The 25,816-nt window shown below is 37.7% G+C and overlaps 1 protein-coding gene and 1 pseudogene across 30 annotated transcripts; one reads left to right on the forward strand and one right to left on the reverse strand.

The window, feature by feature from the left end:
* Positions 1-292: 292 nt before the first annotated feature.
* LOC149043481 (uncharacterized) lies at positions 293-24,937 on the reverse strand. 29 transcript variants are annotated; one of them, XM_089210242.1, is made up of 22 exons: positions 24,734-24,937; positions 24,588-24,660; positions 24,230-24,308; positions 20,644-20,716; positions 19,964-20,029; positions 19,186-19,258; positions 18,478-18,543; positions 17,815-17,887; positions 17,060-17,113; positions 16,270-16,342; positions 15,508-15,573; positions 14,750-14,822; positions 13,988-14,032; positions 12,982-13,047; positions 12,311-12,383; positions 11,569-11,634; positions 10,794-10,866; positions 6,773-7,491; positions 5,556-6,206; positions 4,525-4,713; positions 3,832-3,855; positions 293-3,141 (listed from the first exon to the last, which is right to left on the reverse strand). In XM_089210242.1, exons 18-22 carry the CDS (start codon positions 7,476-7,478, stop codon positions 488-490), a joined length of 4,224 nt encoding a protein of 1,407 aa, XP_089066368.1. In that variant the 5' UTR covers positions 7,479-7,491; positions 10,794-10,866; positions 11,569-11,634; positions 12,311-12,383; positions 12,982-13,047; positions 13,988-14,032; positions 14,750-14,822; positions 15,508-15,573; positions 16,270-16,342; positions 17,060-17,113; positions 17,815-17,887; positions 18,478-18,543; positions 19,186-19,258; positions 19,964-20,029; positions 20,644-20,716; positions 24,230-24,308; positions 24,588-24,660; positions 24,734-24,937; the 3' UTR covers positions 293-487. The 29 variants fall into 29 exon arrangements, 28 of the variants coding, with proteins under 28 accessions (XP_089066368.1, XP_089066356.1, XP_089066354.1 ...); XM_089210230.1 differs by having other exon boundaries at positions 17,048-17,113; XM_089210228.1 differs by lacking the exon at positions 24,230-24,308 and having other exon boundaries at positions 17,048-17,113.
* LOC149043482 (uncharacterized) lies at positions 22,156-23,417 on the forward strand (annotated as a pseudogene). The gene is made up of 2 exons (XR_016187889.1): positions 22,156-22,291; positions 22,618-23,417. The product of XR_016187889.1 is annotated as an uncharacterized LOC149043482 (transcript).
* Positions 24,938-25,816: the final 879 nt, after the last annotated feature.

Below are 25,816 nucleotides of genomic sequence, written 5' to 3' on the forward strand. Positions count from 1 at the left end.
AACGATAATTTGTTACTTACTGAAAATAAGAAAAGAAAACTGTCTTTTCTTTGCAGTACTCAGGGGGGCGTAATTTCATCAAAATGAAATCATAATCAGGTGAACGGGAAGATATTTTCTTCTTTGTCCTTACCTCGAGAAGCTTCAACTAAACGTTCCTAAAAGATAGATTGCTTTGACGCATGGTAACCTCACAGAAGATTACCCTCCCAACCCTTTCCCGACCCCAAGTCTTACTTGTTACAACTCTTGAGTAGTCTACACCCACAAACCAAGTACAGTAAACAATGTCGCCAGTAAAAAAAAACCTTTATTACAAAATCTTTGCGGTTTTATTTACATTGAGCATAGCATGTCACTCCAATGATTAAAAGTACTTTGCCTAACTGGTATCTTTGACCCAAATTAAGATTTCACTTGGAACTACTGATTTCGTTTAAATATAAAAATCTACTAAAAATTAATGAAACTATTAAAGTTAATGAAACTAATGAAAAGACAGCTTTAAAGCTGGTCGGTGTCTCCGAATTATAGCTTCAAGACTAGCTGCCATTTCATCATCATAAACTGACAGAGGAAGTTCTAGTGTGGTTAGCTTACAGCTCGGATGCTGTAAAGCTTCACATAGACTGGCAACACCGATATCAGTGATGTCAGTATCCTCCAGATCTAGTGTGGTTAGCTTACAGCTCGGATGCTGCAAAGCTTCACATAGACTGGCAACACCGATATTAGTGATCACACAATGTTGCATACGTAGAGTGGTTAGCGTACAGTTTAGATGCTGTAAAGCTTTACATAGACAGGCAACACTGGTATCAGTGATCAAATTACAGAGTATACTTAATGCGGTTAGCTTGCAGCTTGAATGCTGTAAAGCTTCACATAAACTGGGAACACAGGTATCACTGATCCTTCTAAACGAAATACATAGAGTGGTTAGCTTACAGTTTGGATGCTGTAAAGCTTCAGAGAGACTGGCAATACCGGTATCAGTGATGTTATTACCCTCAAGATATAGTGTGGTTAGCTTACAGCTTGGATGCTGTAAAGTTCCACATAGACTGACAACACCGGTGTCAGTGATCTCACTAAACCCCAGGTATAGTGTAGTTAGCTTACAGCTTGGATGCTGTAAAGCTTCACCTATACTGGCAACACCGGTATCATTGATCCCACTAGAATCCAGATTTAGTGTGGTCAGCTCACAGCTTGGATGCTGTAAAGCTTCACATAGCCTGGCAACACCGGTATCGGTGATCTTAATATAATTCAGACTTAGTGTGGTTAACTTCCCAACCAATAATCGATTAATAAAATCAACATGTTCAACACGCAAGTCAATGTAAGATAATATAAGTTCAGACACAAGACAGTGTTCATTTATCAGTGAATTAAAGACTCGTTGTATTCCAGACAGTGTTAGATGTGGTCCGGAAAGTCCTAACCTCTCAACTGTGACAAACTTATCGGTATACTTGTGTTGTGCCTCTCCAGCTTCCTCTTCATTTAGTTCCCTGATAATGTCCAATACAAATGATACCGTAATGCAGGCTACATCTGAGTAACAACCTAAATCCATGACAGCGTGTGAATTACAAAACGCTTGGGGATTCTCCCTCAAGAACTGTTTAGCGAATTCTTTGTTTCGATACTCATTAAGACACCTCATTCTAAGATAAGGAGGCATAAAGGGTGAATCTATCAATTTTTCCATCATTTCCTCGTTTGCGTCACGTGAGAAAAGGCCAGCCATGAATTGGTAAACCATATCAGAGCATTTCGCATCGGGAACACGATTTTCCCTTACAAACCAACGAGCGGCCAAGAATTCTTGGACGGTCAGATGTGTGAAGCTAAAGTGCTTCGTGGTTGTAATCAATTCGGTTCTGAAAGGCTGACCACAGTAAAGAAGACCGCTACCTTTCAGTTTGTTGACTTCTTCCAGTTCAAAATCGCGCTCCATCTCGCTTTCATCAAAAGTTGGCTTTCTTTCAACCAGCAGTTTAGCCGCTAATTTTGATAATTTCTCCAAAGTGTTCTTGATGACAGGAGGGGGCTTGAACTTCTCAGGAATTTCTTTTTGTCTGTATTCTGACTCGGCGCAGTGCTTGAGTTCAAAAATATCAACAAGTTTGGTATAAATGTCGGTTATTGAGACAGGAAGGTCATCAGAATTTTCTGATTCGGTTAGGGCATACTCCATCTCGAAGCACAACAGATAACAGAGCATAGGAATATGAGCAAAACTGACAAGATTCTCATTGTTCATGACATGTTTAAGTACAGCGTTCTTCATATTTTCGTTTTTCTTGAAGTATTTCTTTATGTACTCTTTGACTTGTTCTGCCGAAAAACCAGCAATTTCCACATACCGTTTATAACGGATTCCTCCCATGTTGTCCGATTCATCAGGTCGCGAGGTAATCATGACGATAGCCCCTTGCAGGATTTTTCCATGGATGAGTTTAGAACACAGTGCGGCCACCGGCATTTTACGTCTAACGTCATTGGGATGCCTTCCTTCTGAGTTTCCATCGATACTGGTTTTCTGAGAATACTCATCATAGCCGTCGAGAATTATCATTACTTCCTTGGAATGCTTTACAATGTACTCAAATGTTGATTCGTTAATGTTACATTTGTCATTCAGTACCGAGGAAAAATTTAAGATTTCTCTTAAAGTCAAATGCTTATTCTTGAGCAAATTCAACTGACGGAAAGTAAGCAAATACACAAATTTTAAATTGGGCATTTCAGTGCTTTCTAGTGCTCGAAGTAATTTGTTGTTAGCCCAATCGCGAATCACCTTCTGGCAAAACAGGGATTTCCCAATCCCTGCTTTTCCAACGACAAGAATAGAATTAGCACTTTCCTGATCATCAATCATGCCAAGAAGTATTTCACTGCAGTGCTTGACTGGAGTACCACTAATTTTCCCGTAGTACTCAAGCTCTTTACTCCTTGAATAATATGTCTCGTCATTCCTAATCAGGGCTTTTCTTCCATGTTGTATGAGAAGATTAGTGAATATTTCGTCCGTTTTCGCGTTGGAAATCGTGCGAGAGGCAAGCAGTTTGGGTTGGAACTCCGTATGGTACATAATTGAAGACTTTAAAGCTGAAGTGTAGGTACTTACGGCTGAAATATAAAAAAGGAACATACTTAATAAATAATATGAACACGAGGATAGCAGTTTAAGTACTATCACTCTTGTTCCACGGGGTTTAACTGTTTTGAGGGCAGGTCAATCAACACACAAGCGCTTAAGACAAAGATTTTAGGCTATAATGGTATTACTCTTATTGATGAAAAAAGTATAACAAACTAAAGGCACATTAATACCACACATAGTTCTAACCCTTATAGGCTTAGTCTTGAAAGTAAATTTCAAAGTCTAGTGTCTGACAGAGAAACAATTCCAGCATTGGATATCAGAGCCCCAACTCACGGACCCTATAATGGTTAAAAATCGGTGGTGGCGTCAGATCCACTTGTCTGACACCCAAATTCTTGAAGCAACAGGATCACATATCACCATCCAATATGGAGCAACTAACAATTACCGTTCCAGATATAGGTCTTGGCCTACTGTGGTTTCAGAAAAAACCTAAAATTTCTGTATTTTCTAAACAAAAATTGTGACCCCCTTCTATATAAAAATCCTGGATCCACCCTTCAAAATCGTCTTTACTTGTCAACATTTAATAACAGTAGTTCAAATAGTCGTAAATAAGTTCACTGTTTATCGTTACCATTCACATGTTCACTATTATTACATTTATTATTTCACTATTAAGTATTACACTCATCAAAACATGTAGGACTCACCTTGAGAAGGCAATTCATTGGCACCTAAATTAAATAATAAACAAAAAGAAGTGCTGTGTCTTTAAACCAATTTACTTAAGAAATTTACTTACCATCTGATTCATTCGTCTCAACTAATATTATGTCAGGTTCCAAAAATGGGTAAAAAACAACAACAACAACAGAAAAAAAAACTGTAAATACATCATATATGTGCTGGCAGTTATAACTTCCCTGTGCATTCAATTAAGTATCAACATCAAAATACAGTCGCACATGCAGTACTGGATAATTCTCTGTTCTTAGTTTAAAACAATTTGATGTGTTGCTTAATTTGCCCAGGAACATATATTAAATCACTTCAAATCACTAAATGGCAGATGTCATTGGCCTCCGAATTTTCCATTTTCTGGTTGTGTTACATAAACCAAGCTAACTATAGAAAACAAGCATATTCACCTGGCTCATGACGTGAATTGTCATTCATCAGCATCACTTGATTTAACTACAAGTTTTTTCTGCCATCACCTTAAGAGGCCTTGTTAAACTTACTAATACATAAACTTAAAATAAGGGTAACTTAATTTTCTATTTGTGAACTGTTACTGAATAAATGATCTTGATTTGTAATCCATACAAGAATATGCTATGGGAACTTAGATCTAAGTCAGACCTATCTTTGTAAAAGGACAAGATTGAGACAGGAAGCAATACCTGCATTAAAGTGAGGCCAATCTTGGAATATGACTGGATCATTCAAAATGTTGGCCACAACGGATGCTGCCATCACACAGGCAATTTGTTTCCATTTCTTACTTGAAGACTGCATTTCATCTACAAAGTCTTTGATGCCCTTGACTACCACCCATTCTGTCTTAAAATCATGGGCTGCAGCATACACTCCTTAAACAAAAAAAAACACTCATGTCTGTTAACTATATTGCTAATTTTGGTAGAATCCTTAAAATAATTGTGCGATGAAAGCTTAAAAAGATTCACACTCTAGCTGTTTGTAAAAATGCACATCCCAGAAAGACATAAGTTAGTAACAAAATCTAATTTTTTTCAACCAGTACTTTAAAAAAAATTGTACACCTTGTTTCATAAGTAACTTTCAACATTTCTCAAAAGACAAACTTTTGTCAGCTAGAGTCAACCCTTTCACTCCTAAGATCTCTTTGGTAATTCTCCTTAGTGTCTGTCGTACAATTCCTATGATGTTACAGGTGGCGTAGTTGGGAGAATTTGGTTTTGGATCACCCAATAATTTCCTAATTGACATTTTCTTTTCCTTTTCCCATTACTTACAGTAATTTAGTTGTATCTACTTAATATCATATTGATACTGTAAGGAGAAATTCTGTCTTGGTCACTCATGGGAGTTTCAGGGTTAACAGGGACTGATAGTTATTCCTCAACTCTCAAACTATTCAACAAAATACTTTCTACATTTTTCAGATGACAAATTTAAGACAATTCATGACATCCTGATGGAGCACATTCAATTTAGAAGACAGGAGAAGTCTCAGTCACCTCCACCTGCTAAACAATATTCAACCCCAGTCAAACACAAGATTACTATTATTATGCAAGATATAATTTCCACAAATTTCGCATCCTATAATTATGGTATATGCTATTTCTTGGACCAGCAGAGACAATACCAGGGCAGTCTTTTTCAAAACTCTTGCTTCAAATGCTAAAGTCCTTGGCTCATCAATTATTTGAATTATTATGATTCTCACCTCCACCTTCCATTTCAACTGCAATTGCCTCAGGGTGTTTCCTAATCATATCTCTGTTTGCCTCCAAGATACTCAGAACTACTCCATCACAGTGCACTTTGGCATTATATTCATCAGCATTTTGTAAAGGTGCCTTCCACCCATCAGCCACATGTTTGATCAGCTTACCAATATCTCTACTAGGGGGAGTTTTGTGCGCAGCTGTTATCAGCTTTGCTGAAACAACCACATCTCCTAACTTGACCTTTTTGCTGTTCAAACCACTGCAGGCACCAACAGAAAAAATAGCCTTCGGTCTCAGTAGCAAAATGGCATCTTTTGAAGCAGATAAAGAACCCCCAGGAACATCAGGACCCTTAGAACACCTCATCAATGCAATTTTCATTTTCTTTCCTTGATCATCACCCATGCACCCAAAGTACACATAGCCAGTACTGATGTGGTAACTCTTAAAGGGTTCCTTCAGGTAGGCAAAGCAGCTTAAGAACTCACAGTCCTCCACTGTTAATAAAAGAATATCAACAGGAAGTTCAACATTGTTCCAAGTAAAAGAGGTTTCAGGAAGATCACTTATCAATGGAAGTGTAACATTGAGCTCTGGTGGGCTTGCATTCTGTGCTGATGTAGTTTCCCTTGGCATCATTGCTGTCTCTAAAAAAGAAGAATGTAGTATTTCTTTTTTTTGTTTCCATTCATTTATTAGAAGTTATTAGCAGATCCGAAACAAAAATCAAAAGATAATGAAGAAAAGAAAAGAAAACCAGTTATGAATAAAAATTAGGTCAAAGCATCCTTGACCTTGCATAAAACATTTCTAGTCCACACTAACTGATTAAACAATACAAAATTACATACTGTCAGACATACTTGAAGAAAAAAAAACACCTCTGAGTGCTACCCTTTTTTCTCTGAGTTTGCATGGTTGTGTCATTCACTGGGTTACATCTTTCACTCAAATAATCAGGCTTTAAATCTATCACCTTCGGCACAGAATTATATTTTGACGACATGTATGAATTTTTTTGTAAACTTTGTTCATAACATCAAGAAAAAAAAACACAAAACTTTACTTACATATACAGTATACCAATTTCCACACAGAAATTTTGGAGGTAATTTCTTTTATTTCATGACCCACTATATATCTAACATTAATCACACAAAAGAGACAAATACTAAGTTAAAACTTAAAATTAACAAAAGTAAATCACACAAACCTTCCTTTCCTAAATTTTGTTCATATATCTCAATGGAACCCTCCAGGTCATCTTCCTTCCTGGCCTTTTTTACCATTTCATCTTCATGTGATTTATCTGTGACACAGTCTTCATCCTTCAGCCACTCTCTGAAAAGCTCCTGGTAGTCTTTCTCAATATCAGCATCCATGCAATCAGTTTTAAGATCATTGATAACATCCTGATAGCGGGCCCCTCCAATACGCTGAAAGGTGTCTTTGATGTCATTCCAGTAGGAACTGAAAGTTGGATCATCAACTGAACCACTGGTAACATGACTGTAAACTCTGTCTCTGAGGATCTTGATGCGAGAGATGTCAGCCACTGGAGTGGTGTCTGTTACCAAAGGAAGGTCATCTTGGCCAGAGGCAGGGAGAGTTAGACCAAAGATATTCCTCAGAAGTGATAGCAGCAGGGAGCTGTCAAAGTTCTCTGAGGAAATTGACCATTTGACAGCAGGATACAATTTGCGCCACTGGGAAGTACACAGGACTCTCTTCTTTCGAAGTGTTTGTAATTTGGCACAGTTTGTGGGATTTGTCAGAACTGTGTGAAGTTTTTCTGGTGGACATACCCTGTCAAAGATCTCCTTTAACACATGTGATCCAACTTCAACAAGAAGGCGACACAGCTGAGCATAGTTTGAGGTTCCTTTGGTAGAAGGATTCGATGGAGTGGCAAAGGCCATGAGGACATGTCTTCTGAAAAGAAATATACACACAAAAGTCATTATTTGAACTTCCCAGAGCCAAAATGTCATTCCACATACTTAACATTGAATTTATTGTCACCTGAAAAATTTATATAACAAGTGTGATGTGTCTTCCTTTTAACCCTTCAATCCCTAAGAGTGATTGGCTTCTAATTTCTCCTCACAGTATCACTCATGAATCAAATGTAGAGGTCACAAGAATAAAGGAAATGATCACCAATTTAAGAAGTTCCTGATTGTCAAACAAATTCTCCTTGTCAGTATCATAGGGAATGTAAAGAGAACAGTGTGGAGAATATGAATACCAAGGGTCTTAGGGTGTTAAGGGTTAAAAAGGCAGATGGGGCAGGGGGAACACAAACAATTCTGTGCATAAAACCCTCACAGTAATGTACAAATCTCAAGAAAATGTACTGTTCGTCTAAAGACTCATTAAATCTGTTTAGATTTTCCACACAAAAAACATGATACTGTTCATTTCAATTAGAATCTTTTTATCCATTTAAGATTATTTCTAATCCAAAAAAGTCTCTTGAGTGATCAAACTTATAAAACAGCTTTCATTTGTCAAAACAACAAAAAGGGATTCTCTCTGGCTCTAAGCCATATATACATGTCAACCACATATTTACCATGCAATTTGCAATACTTAATTCCAAGCAATTTTGGTTTTGTATTTACTGTTCCGTGAAGAGAAATAAATTATCATGGCCATGATGAAAACAAGTTTCCACGTTTTTCGCCGTAAGGTTTGCCTCTAACATCCCTCAAATTTCAGAAAAGTTTTGAAGCACCCTGTGAGATCAGTTACTGTTCTTGGTAGCAAAAAAAGAGTCTGTACTCAAGCCTATTGGCCCCCTGTAGAAGGAGCTAAATGTCTTGCTTTCCTTAGCATAAAGCTACTACAATAACAACAACTCCCTCCTGGATGGGATGCCAGTCCATCACAAGGTCCCCCCCCCCCAACCAGCATTTCATCAGGCTTCCCTAACAATTCACCAGTACCCATTTATACTCCTGGGTGGTGAGAGGCATAGGGAGAGTAAAGTGTCCTGCCCAAGAACAAAACACATTGACTCAGCCAGGTCTTGAATCCAGACCTCTGGTACCAAAGTCAAGTACGATGACCATAAGGTCACAATATGTCTTCCACTGTTGTTAGTAAATGGCAATGTTCATCACTGACAAAAAACAGTATGGTGCTCTCCTAAGATCACACTCCTCTCTTATTAAATATAGGCCTAGGTCACACTAGAGCTTTTTTTGTTTGTTTAAGTAAAAAATTTGTCAACAAGTTGCATAAAATAAGTACAACCCTCAATTTTAAAAAACTTGCTAAATTTTTGCGGATCACCAAAATTCTGCTAATCTTCAAAAGAGCCATGTCCTGCCTCAGAGGCTTCCAAATTTTGGCATACCAAAGTATCTCACTTTTTTTTAAACCATTTAGCTGTCATTGTACGTAAGACATGTCTAGATAAAATTTAAGCTGGAAAAATGCACTGTGGTCTGCTAGTGTAATTCGGGGCATGCAATGGCAAGACACAATACATGGTCTCAATCTCAAAACCACCACTCTACCAGATGCAGAGACCTCAGCCAACGACAGTTTCAAAAGCAAGCTCTATTTGAGCAAAGTCTTTGCCTTCTATGTATAAAAGCTGAAAGTAGCTGCATAGAAGCCTGTTGATAGTGACTACCAACAATGTGAAAAAAATTACCTCGTTGTTTTGCTCGGAAAGAAATGCAAGATTCCATTAAAACCTGAAAGCTGTGAAGATAATCATTTGAAAATGATCCATTTTTGCCCAGTAATTTGAGCAAGAATTTTTCTTTATCTATTAATAGAGGGAGATGGGTTTGTGATTGATGTATGTGCCAGTCAATGAAGTTTTGGTCACAGGATACTGGTTAGATATGAATGCTGCCAAAAATTGGAAATTGCAAAAATTTTGCAAATTTTTTACAAGCCACATTCACATGCTCTTTATACAATTACTAATTTGATGGTATATCCCCTTTGAAAATAAACTCAAAACAATTACTTTTTTGGGCAAGCAATGTAGCATGGTGTAATAAGAGGAAAAGTGTTACAAAGGTTTCTTTGTTGGTCTGCATATACTCCATTTCAAAGACTGTAAGTATATTCACTGACAGCAAAGATACAATCACTTGCCGTTTTCATAGCGTAAATAAAGAAACATCAATGTTTTTTTTCTGATTCCATGAAAGTTATCTCCTTGATAAATATTGTTTGTGACTACACAACTTTCATGCTGAAATGCTCAATGTTCAAAGTTTTCAAGTTGAAGTTAGCAGTAACAAACATCATCAGTTGTGAGGCAGCTTGATTAGCTTTCGTATATAGAGAGAATCCGCATTAAACTTACGCGCAAGGGAAGATCAATAACATTTCTTTCACACAATGCATATTCAGTTTAACCTCGTAGGAATTGTAAAACTGTAACTGCATTATTTGTGGATCGAATCTAAACCACGTTCTGAGTTATATAAATTTTCTATCGATGCTCGATACACAACCTCACGCAAAACGCGAACTTAATTGAATAGAAACAGAACATCACAAGAGTAGTTCCGTCAGTTGAAAGAAAAACAACACAAAATCATTTCACAGCTAGTTGACAATAAATAAAAATGCAAATTCTGGTTGCTAAAGGCACAGGTATCAATAGACCAAATTGCCCAGCATCAGCTAAAGAAAAGTGGTAATATTGAATACCACACAAATGGGTGATATAAACAACAACGTGTAATTAAGACTTAGAAGCTTGTGTTCTATTAATAATTTAAATTAAAGAAACAAAAACATTTTCACTCTGTAACGGCAGGAGTAAGATTATAACAATAGAACCCTTAAGCCTTTTCACCCTAACATTAGTGTTCATATTCTCCACACTGATCTCTCTACATTTCCTGTGGTAATGACAAGGAGAATTTGGTTGACAATCACGAGCTTCTTGAATTGGTGATTATTTCTATTATTCTCACAACCCTTACACTTGATTCAAGGGTGATACTGTAAGGAGAAATTAGAAGCCAATCACTCTTAGTGGTTTAAGGGTTAATAAACTGGTGAAAATCTTCCATCTGGCTTTTAATGCATTTAAAACTTAAGCTACAATTTGCTCGCGATGGTTTCAGTGTAAGGCCTTAAGCACCAAAATTGCTCTGGAAAATTATGCAGCAAACATCGAACAAACTGAGAAGTGACATTGGTAAATGTCCCCACATAAGTATTTTACGATGGTTTGTTAAAAGCGTTCTTCTTACCTCTAGCTTTGAGCTTTTCTCCTGATATCGACACAATCTGTCACTCAACGCTTAAAATCGATTCCATCGACAGCTGTTGGAAAAAACTGATATGAATTCAATGCAATCAAATAAAACCGCTCGGTTTCGATTCTCGATCAAATATCTTAATTTAAAGGTTGTTCTTCAGATCGTCTGTCTCGTACCCGTGCTTCTAGCCCCAAAACTAATTTTATACACACAAAAAGATATTGGCTCTCTACGAATTTTAAATACCCTGCATTTAGTTCGCCTCCGTCGATCCAGTATTGGTTTGTAATGATGCAATGCTTCAAGAATTAGGGCGTCGTCTGTAAGACTACGCGATCACAGACAATCATACGCCAATTACCGTATACCAAAGAATCAAAAGCACGCACTCATCCTGATGACTGAGTCCAACACAAACATGAAATGGCTGTTATGAAATTTCAAATATTACGAGAAAGATCCAAAACACTGCAATCCCTTAGCCTTTCACTCCCAAGATCTCTTTGGTAATATTCCTTAGTGTCATTGCTTTGAGCGATAAATGTGAATCAATGTAGAGTACGTATGGGTCTGTCGATTCTTGGAAGAGTCAGGCGTGCAGTGGTTAGCCTCGATAACATAGAGATAGAACAGAAGAGTTGAAGTAATAACTTCAGTGCTTGTTGAGTGACTCAATTTGTTTTTTACTGATATACTAATTTTACGTGGTCAACTACATGTATGCGTGAATGTTCCCGAATTTATAAATTTAGTGGATTCAGCGTACCTTCAAAATGACCTTATCTTCGTTACTCAGTGTTTACTGTTGTATCTTTGAAGAAGTAATGGATTTCTAAATAAAAGAAATAACAAGTTAACATGTACAGATAACCTCACGATCAAACTGTAAACTACTGTCTTGTTTTTGGTTGAGGTTGAGCCGTTTGTCTGTTCACTCGAACATAATCTCAGTGAAATATTCATCTTTCTACTTGTTCTGTAATTTGATACACTTAAGCACAACGCTTGGATTCTGTAGAATATAAATGCATTTGAAGATCAAGAACGAACAAAAAACATGTTTTAAGACCCTTGACATAGGACGCCGATGGGTACATCTCATGTTAAGGGTGCAAGGCCTAATACTTGCAAGTGATAGAGATTATGACAAACACGATGCCTAATTCGTGTCATATTTTACTTCCCCTGAAGCTGAAGCGTCCTCAAGCTACCTTTCTTGCAATGGTTTCAGAGTAAGGCCCCTAAGCACCGAAATTACGCAGCAAACATCGAATTAACTGAAAAGTGACATCGACTTTGACTCTGGCATGTTTGCGTTATGCGTCGGACGATACAAAACCACTTTCGAATTCACATTTTACTCACAGTAACATTTAGCTTACGCATATCAATAAGCTTGCTGAGTTTAAAGAACTACTAAGTTGTGACAAGGATTATTGACGGTTTGCGATTCGTAAATGTCCCCACATAAGTATTTTACAATGGTTTGTTACAAGCGTTCTTCTTACCTTTAGCTTTGAGCTTCTCTCCTGATACAGACACAGTCTGTCACTCAACGCTTGAAATCGATTCGACCAACAACTGTTGGAAAAAACTGATATGAACTCAACTCAATCGAACAAAACCGCTCGGTTTCGATTCTTGATCAAATACCTCAAGTCGGTTGTTCTTCAAATCATCTGTCTCGTAACCGTGCTTCTGGCCCCATAGCTCATTTTCTACGCGTCAAAAAGTGAGTTGCTCTTTAAGAATTTTGAAGACGCTGCATTTAGTTCGCGTTGCAATGATGCAATGCTTCGAGAATTAGGGTTGGCTGAGTCCAATAGAACAATAACATGGCTGTTGTAAAATGCAAATGTTACGACAAAGTTCCAAAATACCACAATCCCTAGGTCTTTCACCAAAATCTCTTTGGTAATATTCCTTACTATTCCATTGTTTTGAGCGATTAATGTGAATCAATGTAGAGTACGCGTAGGTCTGTCGATTCTTGGAAAGAGTCAGGCGTGCATTGGTCAACCAAAAAAAATAGAGACAGAACAGAAGAATTGAAAGTAATAACTTCAGTGCTTGTTGAGTGACTCAATTTGTTTTTTACTATGATATACTAATTTTACGTGATCAACTACATGTAAGCGTGAATGTTCCCGTATTTATTAACTCAGTGGATTAAAATTACCTTCGCAATGACGTTATCTTCGTTACTCAGTGTTTACTGTTGTATCTTCGGAGAAGGAATGGATTTCTAAAGAAAACAATAACAATTTAACATACATAGAATCTCGTGATTAAATTGGTTGAGGTTGAGCCGTTAGTCTGTTCACGCGAACCTAGTCCCAGTGAAATATTCATCGTTCTACTTGTTCTATATTTTGACCTATACTTGAGAGCAATGCTTAAATTCTTTAGGATATATGCGCGTTCGAAGATCAAAAAGGAACAAAAAAACATGTTTCAAGACCCTCCAAAAAGGACACCGATGGGAACATCTCATTTGAAGGGTATAAGGTCTAACACTCGCAAGTGTATACCACTGTATACCACCACTTTCGAAATTCAGACTTTACACACAATAAAATTTAGCTTACGTATACAAATAAGCTTGCTAAGTTTAAAGAACTGGGAAGCTCTGACAAGGATTGTTGACAGTGTGCGTTTCTATAATAACACATTCATCTTCAAGTAAAAAAGTGATTGGCTGTCTACGAATTTTAAAGGCACTCCGTTTAGTTCGCCTCCGTCGATCCAGTATTGGTTTGTAATGTTGCAAGGCTTCAAGAGTTAGGGCGTCACGCGATCACAGACAATCATACGTCAATCACTGTATACCAAAGAGTCAAAAGCACGCACTCATCCGGATGACTGAGTCCAACACAACAATGAAATGGCTGTTACAAAATGAAAATATTACGACAAAGTTCCAAAACACTACAATCCCTAAACCTTTCAATGTTAAGATCTGTTTGGTAATATTCCTTACTGTCATTGTTTTGAGCGATGAATGTGAATCAATGTGGAGTACGTATGGGTTTGTCGATTCTTGGAAAGAGTCAGGCGTGCAGTGGTCAGCAGTGGTGCGTTTGGTGACACAATTTGTTTTTTACTATGATATACTAATTTTACGTGATCAACTACATGTAAGCGTGAATGTTCTTGTATTTATAAATTTAGTGGATTTAACTTACCTTCGCAATGACCTTTCCTTCGTTACTCAGTGTTTACTGTTGTATCTTTGAAGAAGGAATGGATTTTTAAACAAAAAAATAGCAAGTTAACATTTACAGAGAACCTCATGATCAGACTGCGATCTGCCATCTTGTTTTTGATTGAGGCTGAGCCGTTTGTCTGTTCACGCGAAAATAGTCTCAGCGAAATATTCATCCTTCTACTTGTTCTATAATTTGATACACTTGAGTGCAATGCTTGGATTCTGTAGGATGTATGTACGTTTGAAGATCAAGAAGGAACAAAAGACATTTTTTAAGACCCTCGACAAGGGACGCCGATGGGAACATTTCATGTTAAGGGTGCGACGCCTAATACTTGCAAGTGGTAGAGATTATGACAAATACAATGCCCAATTCGTGTCATATTTTACTTCCCCTGAAGCTGAAGCGTACTTAAGCCACCCTCTGCTTGCAATGGTTGCAGTGTAAGGAACCGAAATTGCTCTGTAAAATTATGCTGCAAACATCAAATGAACTGAGAAGTGACATCGACTTTGACTCTAGCATGTTGGCGTTATACGTCAGACAAAACAAAACCACTTTCGAATTCACATTAAACTCACAGTAAAATTTAACTTACGCATATTAATAAGCTTGCGGAGTTTAAAGAACTGCGAAGCTGTGAGAAGGATTATTGACGGTGTGCGTTTCTCTATGTGCGATTCGTATATGTCCCCACATAAGTATTTTACAATGATTTGTTAAAAGCGTTCTTCTTACCTTTAGCTTTAAGCTTCTCTCCTGATATAGACACAATCTGTCACTCAACGCTTGAAGTCGATTCCACCAACAGCTGTGGGAAAAAGCCCGATATGAATTCAATGCAATCAAATAAAACCGCTTCGTTTCCATTCTCCAGTACATATCTAAGTTTGAAGGTTGTTCTTCAAATCGTCTGTCTCGTACCCGTGCCTCTGGACCCAAAACTCATTTTCTACAAGTAAAAAAGTGATTGGCTGTCTACGAATTTTAAAGGCGCTGCATTTAGTTCGCCTCCGTCGATCCAGTATTGGATTGTAATGATGTCAGTGTCAGATCACGCGATCACAGACAATCATACGCCAATCACTGTATACCAAAGAGTCAAAAGCACGCACTCATCCGGATGACTGAGTCCAACACAACAATGAAATGGCTGTTGTAAAAAGCAAATATTACGACAAAGTTCCAAAACACTACAATCCCTAAACCTTTCACTGCCAAGATCTCTTTGGTAATATTCCTTACAGTCATTGCTTTGGGCGATAAATGTGAATCAATGTAGAGTACGTATGGGTTTGTCGATACTAAGAAAGAGTCAGGCGTGCAGTGGTCAGCCCCAAGAACACAGAGACAGAACAGGAGAGTTGAAAGTAATAACTTCAGTGCTTGTTGAGTGATTCAATTTGTTCTTTATTATGATATACTAATTTTACGTGATCAACTACATGTATGCGTAAAATGTTCTCATATTTATAAATTTAGTGGATTCAACTTACCTTCGCAATAACCTTTTCTTCGTTATTTAGCGTTTATTGTTGTATCTTTGAAGAAGGAATGGATTTCTAAACAAAAAAATTACAAGTTAAAATGTACAGAGAACCTCATGATCAAACTGTGAACTGTCATCTTGTTTTTGGTTGAGGTTGAGCCGTTTGTCTGTTCACGCGAAAATAGTCTCAGTGAAATATTCATCGTTCTACTTGTTCTATAATTTGATACACTTGAGTGCAATGCTTGGATTCTGTAGGATGTATGTGCGTTTGAAGATCACGAAGGAACAAAAGACATGTTTTAAGACCCTCGACAAAGAACGCCGATGGGTACATTTCATGTTAAGGGTGGGAGGCCTAATACTTGCAAGTGGTAGAGATTATGACAAACACGATGCCTAATTCGTGTCAAATTTTACTTCCCCTGAAGCTGAAGCGTACCTAAGCCACCCTCTGCTTGTAATGGTTGTAGTGTAAGGAACCGAAATTGCTCTGTAAAATTATGCTGCAAACATCAAATGAACTGAGAAGTGACATCGACTTTGACTCTAGCATGTTGGCGTTGTAAGTCAGACAAAACAAAACCACTTTCGAATTCACCTTTAACTTACAGTAAAATTTAACTTACGCATAATAATAAGCTTGCGGAGTTTAAGGAACTGGGAAGCTGTGACAAGGATTATTGATAGTGCGCGTTTCTCTTTGTGCGATTCGTATACTTCCCCACATAAGTATTTTACAATGATTTGTTACAAGCATTCTTCTTACCTTTAGCTTTGAGCTTTTCTCCTGATATAGACACACTCTGTCACTCAACGCTTGAAGTCGATTCGACCAACAGCTGTTGGAAAAGACTGATATGAATTCAATGCAATCAAATAAAACCGCTCCGTTTCCATTCTCCATCAATTATCTTAGTTTGAAGGTTGTTCTTCAAATCTTTTGTCTCGTACCTGTGCCTCTAGACCCAAAACTCATTTTCTAGAAGTAAAAAAGTCGTTGGCTGTCTACGAATTTTAAAGGCGCTGCATTTAGTTCGCCTCCGTCGATCCAGTATTGGTTTGTAATGATGCAATGCTTCGAGAATTAGGGCGTCGTCTGTCAGATCACGTGATCACAGACAGTCATACGCCAATCACTGTATACCAAAGAGTCAAAAACACGCACTCATCCGGAAGGCTAAGTCCAACACAACAATGAAATGTCTGTTGCAAAATGCAAATATTACGACAAAGTTCCAAAACACTACAATCCCTAAACCTTTCATCGCCAAGATCTCTTGGTAATATTCCTAACTGTCATTGTTTTGAGCGATAAATGTGAATCAATGTGGAGTACGTATGGGTCTGTCGATTCTTGGAAAGAGTCAGGCGTGCAGTGGTCAGCCCCAAGAACATAGAGACAGAACAGAAGAGTTGAAAGTAATAACTTCAGTGCTTGTTGAGTGACTCAATTTGTTCTTTACCATGATATACCAATTTTACGTGATCAACTACATGTTTGCGTGAATGTTCTCGTATTTATAAACTTAGTGGATTTAAATTACCTTCGTAATGACCTTTTCTTCGGTACTCAGTGCTTATTGTTGTATCTTCGAAGAAGGAATGGATTTCTAAACAAAAAAAAGTAACAAGTTAACATGTACAGAGAACCTCATGATCAAACTGCGAACTGCCATCTTGTTTTTTGTTGAGGTTGAGCCGTTTGTCAGTTCACGCGAACATAATGATCTCATTGAAATATTCATCGTTCTACTTGTTCTATAATTTGATACACTTGAGTGCAATCCTTCGATTCTGTAGGATATATGTGCGTTTGAAGATCACGAAGGAACAAAAGACATGTTTTAAGACCCTCGACAAGGGACGCCGATGGGAACATTTCATGTTAAGGGTGCGAGGCCTAATACTTGCAAGTGGTGAAGATTATAACAAACACGATGCCTAATTCGTGTCATATTTTACTTCCCCTGAAGCTGAAGCGTACTTAAGCCACCCTCTGCTTGCAATGGTTGTAGTGTAAGGAACCGAAATTGCTCTGTAAAATTATGCTGCAAACATCAAATGAACTGAGAAGTGACATCGACTTTGACTCTAACATGGTTGCGATATAAGTTAGACAAAACAAAACCACTTTCGAATTCACATTTTACTCACAGTAACATTTAGCTTTCGTATATCAGTAAGCTTGCTGAGTTTAAAGAACTGAGAAACTGTGAGAAGGATTAATGACGGTGTGCGTTTCTCTATGTGCGATTCATATATGTCCCTACACAAGTATTTTACGATGGTTTGTTACAAGCATTCTTCTTACCTTTAGCTTCGAGCTTCTCTTCTGATATAGACACAATCAGTCACACAGCGCTTGAACTCGATTCGACCAACAGCTGTTGGAAAAACTGACATGAACTTAACTCAATCAAACAAAGCCGCTCGGCCTCGATTCTTGATGAAATACCTTTAGTTGAAGGTAGTTCTGCAAATCGTCTGTCTCATAACCGTGCTTCTGGCCCCATAGCGCATTTTCTACGCGTCAAAAAGTGACTTTCTCTTTAAGAATTTTGAAGACGCTGCATTTAGTTCGCGTTGCAATGATGCAAGGCTTCGAGAAGTAGGGTCAGAACAATATTATGGCTGCTGTAAAATGCAAATGTTACGACAAAGTTCCAAAATACCGCAATCCCTAAGTCTTTCACTGCGAAGATCTCTTTGGTAATATTCCTTACTATTCCATTGTTTTGAGCGATAAATGTGAATCAGTGCAGAGTACGCATGGGTCTGTCAATTGTCGGAAAGTGTCAGGCGTGCACTGGTCATCCCAAAAACACGGAGATAAAAAGGAAGAATTGAAAGTAATAACTTCAGTGCTTGTTGAGTGACTCAATTTGTTCTTTAATATGGTATACTGATTTTACGTGATGAACTATATGTATGCGTGAATGTTCCCTTAAATATAAACTCAGTGGATTAAACTTACCTTTGCAATGACGTTATCTTCGGTACTCAGTGTTTATTGTTGTATCTTTGAAGAAGGAATGGATTTCTAAATAAAAAAATGACAGATTAACATGTACAGAGAACCTCGTGATTAAATTGGTTGAAGTTGAGCCATTAGTCTGTTAACGCGAACATAATCTTAGTGAAATATTTATCGCTCTACTTGTTCTATATTTTGATCTATACTTGAGAGCAATGCTTGAATTCTTTAGGATATTTGTGCGTTTGAAGCTCAAAAGGAACAAAAAAGCATGTTTCAAGATCCTCGACAAACGCTGCTGGGAACATTTCATTTTAAGGGTGCAAGGTGAGCTTACGACAAACAAGATGCCTATTTCATGTCTTCGCCTTATGCCGGCCACCCTTCGCTTGCAATGGTTTCAGTGTAAGGCCCTAAGCACCGAAATTGCTCTGTAAAATTATGCAGCAAACATCGAACAAACTGAGAAGTGACATCCGCATTGACTCTAGCATATTTGCGTTATACGTCAGACAAAAAAAGACCACCTTCGAAATTCAGATTTTACCCACAGTGAAATCTAGCTTACACATACCAATAAGCTTGTTGAGTTTAAAGAAATGGGAAACTATGAGAAGGATTATTGACGGTGTGCGTTTCTTTATGCGCGATTGGTAAATGTCCCCACAGAAGTATTTTACAATGATTTGTTCAAAGCGTTCTTCTTACCTTCAGCTTTGAGCTTCTCTCCTGATATAGACACACTCTGTCACTCAACGCTTAAAATCGATTCGACCAACAGCTGTTGGAAAAGACTGATATGAATTCAGTGAAATTAAATAAAACCGCTCCGTTTCCATTCTCCATCAAACATCTTAGTTTGAAGGTCGTTCTTCAAATCGTCTGTCTCGTACCCGTGCCTCTGGACCCAAAACTCATTTTCTAGACGTAAAAAAGTGATTGGCTGTCTACGAATTTTAAAGGCGCTGCATTTAGTTCGCCTCCGTCGATCCAGTATTGGTTTGTAATGATGCAAGGCTTCGAGAATTAGGGAGTCGTCTATCAGATCACGCGGTCACAGACAATCATACGTCAATCACTGTACACCAAAGAGTCAAAAGCACGCACTCATCCGGATGGTTGAGTCCAAAACAACAATGAAATAGCTGTTGTAAAATGCAAATATTTCGAGAAAGTTCCAAAACACTACAATCCCTAAGCCTTTCACTGCGATGATCTCTTTGGTGATATTCCTTAGTGTCATTGTTTTGAACGATAAATGTGAATCAATGTAGAGTACGTATGGGTCTGTCGACTCTCGGAAAGAGTCAGACGTGCCTTGATCAGCCCAAAAACACGGAGATAAAACGGAAGAATTTAATATAATAACTTCAGTGCTTGTTGAGTGACTCAAGTTGTTCTTTACTATGATATATTAATTTTACGTAATCAATTACATGTATGCGTGAATGTTCCCTTATTTATAAACTCAGAGGATTAAAATTACCTTCGAAATGACCTTATCTTCGTTATTCAGTATTGACTGTTGTATGTTCGTAGAAGGGACGGATTTCTAAACAAAAAAATAACAAGTTAATATGTACAGAGAACCCTATGATCAAACTGTGACCTGCCATCTTGTTTTTGGTTGAGGTTGAGCCGTTTGTCTGTTCACGCGAACATAATCTCAGTGGGGAAATATTCATCGTTCTACTTGTTCTATATTTTGATATATACTTGAGTGCAATGCTTGAATTTTGTAAGACATATAGGCATCTAAAGATCAAAAAGGAATAAAAACATGTTTTAAGATCCTCGACAAGGATACCGAGAGAAACATTCCATTTGGTCTGAAACGTCCTTAAGCTACTCTTCGCTTGCAATGGTTTGAGTGTAAGGCCCTAAGCACCGAAATTGCTCTGTTAAATTATGCAGCAAACGTCAAATTAACTGAGAAATGACATCGAATTTGACTCTGCGTTATACGTCAGACAAAAAAAAGACCACTTTCGAAATTCAAATTTTACCCACAGTAAAATTTAGCTTACATATTAAAATAAGCTTGCTGAGTTTAAAGAACTGGGAGGCTGTGACCAGAATTATTGGCGGGTGTGCGTTTCTTTATGTACGATTCGTAAATGTTCCCACAATTATTTTACAATGGTTTGTTAAAAGCGTTCTTCTTACCTTAAGCTTTGAGCTTCTCTCCTGATACAGACACAATCTGTAACACAACGCTTGAATTCGATTCGACCAACAGCTGTTGGAAAAAAATGACATGAATTCAACTCAATCAAACAAAACCACTCACTTTCGATTCTCGATCAAATACCTCAAGTCGAAGGTTGTTCTTCAAATCGTCTGTCTCGTAACCGTGCTTCTGGCCCCAAAACTAATTTTCTACGCGTCAAAAAGTGAGTTGCTCTTTACGAATTTGAAGACACTGCATTTAGCTGGCGTTGCAATGATGTAATTCTTCAAGGGTTGGCTGAGTCCAACAGAACAATATTATGGCTGTTGTAAAATGCAAATGTTACGACAAAGTTCCAAAATACTGCAATCCCTTGGTCTTTCACTGCTGAGATCTCTTTCGTAATATTCGTTACTGTCTTATTGTTTTGAGCGATAAATGAAAATCAATGTAGAGAACATATGGGTCTGTCGATTCTCGGAGAGAGTCAGGCATGCATTGGTCAGCCCAAAAAGATGGAGATAGAACAGAAGAGTTGAAAGTAATAACTTCAGTGCTTGCTCAGTGACTCAATTTGTTCTTTACTATGATACACTAATTTTACGTAATCAGCTACATATATGCGTGAACGTTTCCCATATTTATAAACTCAGTGGATTAAACTTACCTACCTAACTCTACTAACTATGTAATGACCTTATCTTCGTTATTCAGTATTAACTGTTATATCTTCGAAGAAAGAATGGATTTCTAAACAAAAAGATAACAAGTAAACCCGTACAGAGAACCGGTATCTGGTGATTTCGCCAACGAGTGATTTCGCCAACGTCACGTTCGCCAACGTCTTTGGTCGCTTGGCCAACGCGATGAGTCGCTTGGCCAACGTCCTACTGGTCACTTCGCCAATATATTAGTTTACTCTAAATAAAAATTTACCATTACTTCTTCTTGCTTCTGTGTGTTGTTTACTTGACTGAGCTGACTTGATTTCCCCGTTCGAACTTAGTTTCCTTCCGTTATTTTGTTCGGACTTAGTTTCCTTCTCTTGTACGCGCAACTTAAAACACAGTGGGCCCACATAAATGCACGCCACGCCACGCGTCACCGGCGCTGTATGTTGCTGAACTTAACTTAGAGCAATAAAGTCGCGTGTGTGCAACCTTTTCCTTAAGTTCTTCTATAAGGTTTATTTGTCGATAACAGAGATTTATATAATTACCTTTGAGACTTCTAGAACAGAGATTTATATAAATACATTGTAGACTACTACTACTACTAATTCTATAACTCCAGCGCATATGAATAGACGCGTAAACTCATTGTGTTAAAACTTGTTAATTTTACCCTATTGTTCTAAATAAACCAATCCAATTGCTTGAAACTAACTGGTATGATATTTCGATCCTTCGAAGTGTATAAAACACACTGGCATGCGAAGAATGTTCATTTCAATCATACGATTACGACACTCTACGACTCATAACGAATTATCTCGGATATCTTTATCTCGGAATACTATTAATATCAGGATGGCTACTGCGCAGATTTTAAACTGTATTGTTTGTCACGAACTGGTACAGCCTCGGCAGCAAGCGGTTCAGTGCGATGGATGTTTTCGCTGGAACCATCGAATGTGTAACACCGGTAAGTTATATTTACTTATATATACTCTGATACTCTAAAAAGTAGAGACCTGGGCCAGGATTATAAGTTGATGGAGGATCTAATTTCTCTTTTATACAACTGTTGTTGCTTATCTTACACCTAACAGAAGACATCCCCTAAAAGTAAAAAAAAACTCATTACACTGACCAAAACTGAACCGTGACCATTGTTATTTAGTTTCTTATATCATCTGACAGTGAACTTACTTAAAATGAACTTACTTAAAATCCATAATCGTCTAAAATGCGGGTCGCGGGTTTTTACTGTACTTTATTTACACCTTTTTTACCATTTTTTACTTTAAGGTAAAAGAGCTTGGCCTCCAAAGGGCGTACATGGACGACGATTCCGTTTACAAGTACATCAGGAAGCTAATGGCCCTCCCGTTCCTCCCGTATCCGGAAATCCAACCGATGTTCGACCTACTCGAGGAGCAGGCCCAAACTGACCAGCTGGGGAGACTTGTCCAGTAAATCCGACGACAGTGGATTGAGAGTGAAGTATTCACCCCAAGAAACCGGTGCGTGTACAAGGAGCCCGTCCGCACAAATAACGACCTGGAAGGCTGGCATAACGCCCTCAATCGCAGAGCTGGAGGACAATGCGGCTTGCCCTTATACCTTTTAATTGAGTTACTTGATCGGGAGGCAAAACTCGCAGCTATTACAATTAGGCTGGTCTCTGACAACAAACTGAAACGAATTCAACGACGTACAACAAGAAACATTCAGGCAAACTATTCGCAAGTTGGGAGAAGTATGAGAACAACGAGAAAACAGCTGCTCAACTACTCAGGACGTGCTCGCGTTTGAATGGACCAGCGCGCTCTAACTGATCATGAACGAACTGAACTAGCGTGAAGTAAGCTGAAAATCAGAAGGTTTTGTAAATAGGTTTTGACTAAAACATTTTTTTGAATCAGAAGGTTTTGTAAATAAGTTTTGCATTGAAAATATTTTGTGAATCAGAAGGTTTTGTAAATAAGTTTTGCATTGAAAATATTTTGTGAATCAGAAGGTTTTGTAAATAGGTTTTCCACTAAAATATTTTGCACTTGTAAATATTTATAAAAGTACGTATTGTAATTAAAATGTTGTTGATATTATACTTGTTATATTTTATTTCTGACTCGTTTTGAAGGCTGGAAAACAAACTCTGATTGTTTCTGAAAAATGTTAACTCGTTAATTCACATCGTAACGCATTTTTCAAGAAAAATTTTGAGTTATACATTTTTGGAACACATTTGGAAGCCATCGGAGTTTGTTATTCAACAGTTTTAAATTACCGCGATGTTAGTGCTCACACTTTTTTTTTGGCTTTTTCTGGATCTGTCAAAAATATGCAAATTGTTTGGAAGTCAGCCAAGTGAAATTAGCATTAACTTAAAATTGTTCTGACCCAAGTATCAGCATTACATCCAAAGCATCAGTAAGCACCCTTTTTACTAAGCTATTACTAAGTTATTACTAGATATTTGGCGTTGGCGAATTGACCAGTAGGAGGTTGGCCAAGCGACTCATCGCGTTGGCGAAGCGAACAAAGACGTTGGCGAACGTGACGTTGGCGAAATCACTCGTTGGCGAAATCACCGCAATTCCAGAGAACCTCATGATCAAACTGTGAACTGCCATCTTGTTGTCGGTTGAGGTTGAGCCGTTTGTTTGTTCACGCGAACATAATCTCAGTGAAATAATCATCGTTCCACTTGTTCTATAATCTATACTTGTGTGCAATGCTTGAATTTTGTAGGATTTATATGCGTTTGAACATCAAGAAGGAAAAAAAGGCATGTTTCAAGACCGTCCACAAAGGACGTCGATGGAAACATTTCATTTTAGGGATGCAAGGTCTAACACTCGCAAGTGATGGAGATTATGACAAACACGATGCTTAATTCGTGTCATATTTTACTTACACTCTAAGCCGAAGCGTCCTTGAGCCAGCCACCCTTCGCTTGCGATGGTTTCAGTGTAAGGCCATAAGCACCGAAATTGCTTTGTAAAATTATGCAGCAAACATCAAATTAACTGAGAAGTGACATCGAATATGACTCTAGGATTTTTGCGTTATACGTCAGAGAAAAAAGAACTACTTTCGGAATTTAGATTTTACGTGCAGTAAAATTTAGCTTAAACATACCAATAGGCTTGCTGATTTCGAAGAAATTGAAAGCTGTGACAAGGATTATTGACTGTGTGCGTTTCTTTACGTGCGATTCGTTAATGTCCCCACATAAGTATTTTGCGATGGTTTGTTAAAGACGTTCTTCTTACCTTTAGCTTTAAGCTTCTCTACTGATAATGACGCAATATGTCACTCAACGCTTGAAATCGATTGGACCAACAGCTGTTGGGAAAAAAATGATATGAATTCAACTTAATCAAATAAAACCGCTCGGTTTCGATTCTTGATCAAATACCTCAAGGTGAAGGTTGTTCTTCAAATCGTTTGTTCCGTATCCGTGCTTCTGGCCCCAAAACTAACTTTCTACATGTCGACAATTGAGCTGCTCTTTTCGAATTTTAAAAACGCTGCATTTATTTTGCGTCCGTCGATCCAGTCTTGTTTTGCAATAATGCCGCTGCTTCGAGAATTAGGGCGTCATTTGTCAGATTACGCGATCACAGACAATTAAGCATCAATCACCGTATACCAAAGAATCAAAAGCACTCATCCGGATGGCTGAGTCCAACAGAACAATGAAATGGCTGTTGTAAAATGCAAATGTTACGACAAAGTTCCAAAACACTGCAATCCCAGCTAGACCTTTAACTGCTAAGATCTCATTAATAATATTCCTTACTGTCTATTTTAAGCTATATTACAATCTCTACCTGATAACTTTCAGTATTCTCATTACCTGTTTCTGGATAATGTTTGGATAATGTAGGGAGAAGTTACATGTTAATCACTTCTGAGAGTTCAGAAGGGTTAACTCCAAGATGTGATTTATATGTAACTTATACTTACAATATTAGCAAACTATCCAGCAAAAGACTTGATACACATATTAACTGAGAAAATTGTGTAGTGATGTAACATCATATTCTCTCTACTAATTTACAAGAAAACATATGGTGGTGTGAAGGGAGGATTAATATGAAGATGTTGAGGGTTGAGGGACTTGCTCCACTCTTCCCTTAATTGCTCAAAAGCAAACTTTTCATAATTTATTCAAAATGATTAAAAGGCCTTTCACTGTCAGGAAAAAATCTTTCCTTGATCACAATGTGTATGTACAATCCATCTATTACTAACTAGTTATTAGACGAGGTTAAGCATAATGTATAATGGTAATAGGACCAGGTAGAGTCCAATTCTGTCTGTAATCATACCCCAAAAGTGATTAAGAAGATAGAGTAAAAAAAATTGAAAAATTTATATGACAGTGCTTATTTTAAAAAATTGCAAGAGAAATCATCTCATTTCTTGTTCATTAAATGAATGGACATGAAAAAACATCACCAGATGGAATTTTGAAAGATTGCACACATTATTTGTA

Source organism: Pocillopora damicornis, chromosome 6 (genome assembly GCF_964200805.1).
Source record: "Pocillopora damicornis chromosome 6, jaPocDami1.2, whole genome shotgun sequence".
NCBI classification, from domain to species: Eukaryota; Metazoa; Cnidaria; class Anthozoa; order Scleractinia; family Pocilloporidae; genus Pocillopora; species Pocillopora damicornis.